Here is a 3,993-nt window from a genome sequence, read left to right as displayed (position 1 = left end):
AGCCTGCCTGGTGACATGCAATGGCAGTAATACAACCTCCAACCATGGAAGAGCTCTGGTGTGTCCCTTTTGGTATGGAGGGGTGGGAGGCATGAGGCTGAAAGGACTTTTGCAAAGCGTCTCCATCCTGCAGGCCACACCTAGACTATTCAAACCCTTCCCTATCTGCCCTTTCCCATGGCTCAGCCTGAATGGAAGTGGCACTATTAGTCCTGCAGGTCTTCTGGAACTGCTGGGTAAAGGTCTTTCTCCCTGCCTCCAGCTCCTGATCCCATCCTGATGCTGGTAGGCATCACTTCCATCCCTTCCTGCCAGTTGAGAGGAAACAAGAAAGGGACAGCTGGTACCTTTCCAATGACATCCATAGTCACCCGGCTCATCATCGACAGCATGCTAAACTCTGTTTTTCCATCTGCCTTTTCCTCCAGCTTCTCCATCAGCTCCTCTGCTTTTTCATTAAAAGTTTCCATCAGACCAATCAGGTAGCTGAACAATCAATAAAGATGAGTATGGGGGCTCTGATCTTTGCTCAGTCAAAATAACCTTTGTTATTTTCCATAGAAAGTGGTAACGTTTTTTAAAATTTATAATTAATTTGCCTTAATACATTAAAAAGCAAACATATAGAATGAGCTACATTCTTCTTACATCAGTCCTGCTCTGCCCTGCCATGTAATTAACATGTGTCATGGCAAAGGAAGGTGGCTTGTGCCCTTTGCAAATAGACTTTATCTTTGGACCCTACATACAACCCTCTGCCTTCTCTTTTCCAACAGAATAAGGCAGCCATACTCCAGGATACACAACCCTGGGACCTTTCTGCCTTTGCTGTGTTCATAGGGGTGTCACTGCTCTGTGGAAAGTCTGGTGAAATTATACTTAGCATGGGAATGGAGCGCTGGATTCTATGTTAAATATGATTTTGGCACTGAATGTTGGGGTCTTTTTCATCCAAATATCAAATAATGACAGGAAGAAGCATGACAACAGAGTAGAAGTAACAGTAGAAGGTCCCAGAAGTATTTGCCTTACCTTCGGCTGAAGGCTGGATCCATTACCCTCCGCTGCTTGTGCCAGTGCTCATGGTTGCAAACAGTTACCAAGCTATTCCCTAGAAACCTAGCACACAGGAAAACAAGGAAAGGAACGGGTTTATGCAAATGGGTCTGATGAACCCCGTGTAGTCACAAATGCAAGTCTTTCACATCTACTTTCTTTTATTTTTCCATGTGTAGGGAGCACCTTTGAGTATGCAACCATCACAACAACATTGTGGATGACAACTGAACCACAGATTTTTTTCTCCAGGTAGGTGTAGACTGCTGAGTCCAATAAGATGCTGGTTCATTACACCTGTTATGTAAATAATAAATATTATAACTGGATTATTTTATTTTTAAAAGCTTCAGACTAACAAAGGAAAATTCCCTTTTTTTGGAATTGAATTTAGAAGTTGCAAACTTCCATGCCTTATGGAATGCTCTAAAATCAGTGCTCTAAAATCTGAGAGCTTTGATGATGGTCTTGAGCAGACTGCTCTGAGACTAACTGGACAACCCCAGGGGGAAAAAGGATACATGATCAAGGTAAAACAAAATCCAACATATCCTCCTCCCTGACTGGGAAGACACTTGACTTGACATATAGTTTAATAGGTACATGCTGCTTATGTGTGTCTGGAATCAGAAATTATTCCCCATACTAAGGTAAATGGTCTGAGTCAAAATGACATGCCTTTGATATTATTAATCTTGCACTTATTTCCAGATCACAGTGGCTTCAGATGGGTTTTGCCTACCTCTCACCAAACAAGCTGAAGAGGCTACCATACACCGTTGGATCCTTTGGGTGCTGTGGTGACATCAAGAACTCCTAAAATCAAACCTCAGGTCAGTGAATACTGCCTGCAATCTGTTTCCCAGACAAAACACAAAATTTCACTCACACATATGTACTCTCCTCTTCTGCAGCTATAGTCTGAAGAGTAGATTAATTATTTGGTATGCCCTGATTCCCCAGTTCCTGTGCTGCTAGCTTGCTTTGCATCCCTCTAGCACTTTTTTGCCCAATGACCTGAAATCTCACTCTGTTGTAATTGCAAAGATTTAGAGAAAGAAATTTGGTCTCTTGTGCCCCATTCATTTGAGATACTAAGCTCTTGCAGACAGCCTGCTTTTCACAAATGGAAAATGTTTGCTATATGTGCTGTTTAAATAAAAATAACAAAATAAAATAACTGATCAAGGAAAAAAAATCAGGACAGCCTGGAGAGCAAAGCACTTCATCCTCCTAACCCAGCCAGAGCCAAGCACGGATTGACTGCTCTGTGCTGCTCTGATCATCAGGCACCAGGTCTCCTGTTATGGAGGGATGGGCCAATCCCCACCATTGATTTGGCTTTATTTTTCAGTACCTTCACTCCTTCAGGACACACAATCAATACTGAGATTCTGTGAAAGGCATTAATTCGTACAACAGGTCCGTATTTCTCTGCCCTGTAAGATGAGAAAATTTAAAAAAAGAGAATTATGGTACAAACTAACAACATGTAACAGCTCAGACCTAATAATCTTGAAGGACCACATTCCAGTGGGAACTACTGCAGTCCCCAGCCAATAAAGCCATTAAGAGAGAATCACAGGACAGAGTAATCAAAGTTGGAAGAGTCCTTCAAGATCATCTGATCCAACCATCAACCTATCACCACGATAATCACCCCTAAACCATATCCTCAAGTGCCACATCCAGATGCCTCTTGAACATTTTCACGAAGTTACTCCACCACCATCCTTATTCCAGTGGCTAACCATTCTTTCAGTGAAAAAGTTTTTTCTAATATCTAATCAGATCTGAAAGATCAATGCTCTCTCTCTAGCTCCTTTGCCAACCTTCTCAATGATGCTAATTATGTAACTCTGTAAGGGTCTTTGTGCCTTGATCTCTCCATATGTGCTACAGGACTACCACATTCAATGTTATTGATGTGCCTCAACTTACCACCGCAGCAAGACATCTGGAGTGAACTCCTGTTTCCTCACCATTCTCCATATGATTGGCAGGTGTCCAAATAAAAAGCTGCAGAATATGAAGGTTAAGAGTGTCATGAGGATGCCAGCATAGGGTTTTGCATAGATTGCAATCCTGGTTGCTCAGTGAGTGTTGCTCATATTTTCCTCGTAAGGAAAGATGAAAATAACTCTGAGCTGTGCCAATGCCCAGCCCTCACCAAGCTGGTGAACTGGGCACCAAAGACAGACTGGTGCTCACATGCAGCCAGGAAGAGCAGCACAGAGATGAAGGATGAGATCTTTTTCTTATGCTGTATTGTAGGAGATGTTTGGGTCTGGATGGAATCCCCCATGAACTGCTTTGCTCTTTGCCTGCCTGAGTGAATCTTGACTGCAGCTGTTACATTGCTGTACATGAAAGAGATATTTGCATTAAATGCTCCTTAATACATGCTTATCCCTGGTAAGTGTAACTTCATTTCTGTCAATGGATGTCTGTTAAGGGAAATTAGGAATCATCTCCTGTCCCAAACTGCATAATTTCAAATACTGAGGATGATAATTACTGGTTAATATTGAAACTGAAGAAATTAATAAAAAATGTTAACTCTTCAAATATAGCTGCATTAAAAACTTAGAGATCAATTTCTTCTTTCAGCTGTGAGTGGTGAATTCCCACTGGTTTTGCATAAATCTGAGGGAAGATTTGGCCAAGCTCCTCTCTAAATGAAGCAAGCTGCACTCAAGATCTGTTTTCCATTTGAGAGACAGAGAGCCATGTTATCATCCTTTTTAGTATAAATAAGCTATGGGGGAAAACAGGCTCTTATTTTATTACTGTTGGAACTGGGAGGCACTTAAAATAACAAGAACTCAACAAAGTTACTCAACATCTACAGAAACTTTTAATCCTCCACTTGTTTGACTCTTCCTTTGTAATTGTATCCCAAAAAGATGTGAAAGCCTGAAACACAACACAACTGCT

The 3,993-nt window shown here is 41.5% G+C and overlaps 1 protein-coding gene across 1 annotated transcript in view; it reads right to left on the bottom strand.

Moving 5' to 3' along the window:
- Positions 1–3,069, bottom strand: part of LOC102044337 (cholesterol 24-hydroxylase) — an 11,702-nt gene extending 8,633 nt beyond the window's left edge. The window contains exons 1-5 of the mRNA XM_005417879.2: positions 2,998–3,069; positions 2,414–2,495; positions 1,799–1,872; positions 1,033–1,119; positions 348–486 (exon numbers count right to left, since the gene is read on the bottom strand). Of these exons, the coding sequence (XP_005417936.1) occupies positions 348–486; positions 1,033–1,119; positions 1,799–1,872; positions 2,414–2,495; positions 2,998–3,041 (426 nt within the window). The 5' untranslated portion in view covers positions 3,042–3,069. The remainder of the gene's footprint in view (positions 1–347; positions 487–1,032; positions 1,120–1,798; positions 1,873–2,413; positions 2,496–2,997) is intronic.
- Positions 3,070–3,993: the final 924 nt, after the last annotated feature.

Source organism: Geospiza fortis, unplaced genomic scaffold (genome assembly GCF_000277835.1).
Source record: "Geospiza fortis unplaced genomic scaffold, GeoFor_1.0 scaffold23, whole genome shotgun sequence".
Classification (NCBI taxonomy): Eukaryota; Metazoa; Chordata; class Aves; order Passeriformes; family Thraupidae; genus Geospiza; species Geospiza fortis.
This window is presented reverse-complemented; position numbering and strand designations above follow the sequence as displayed.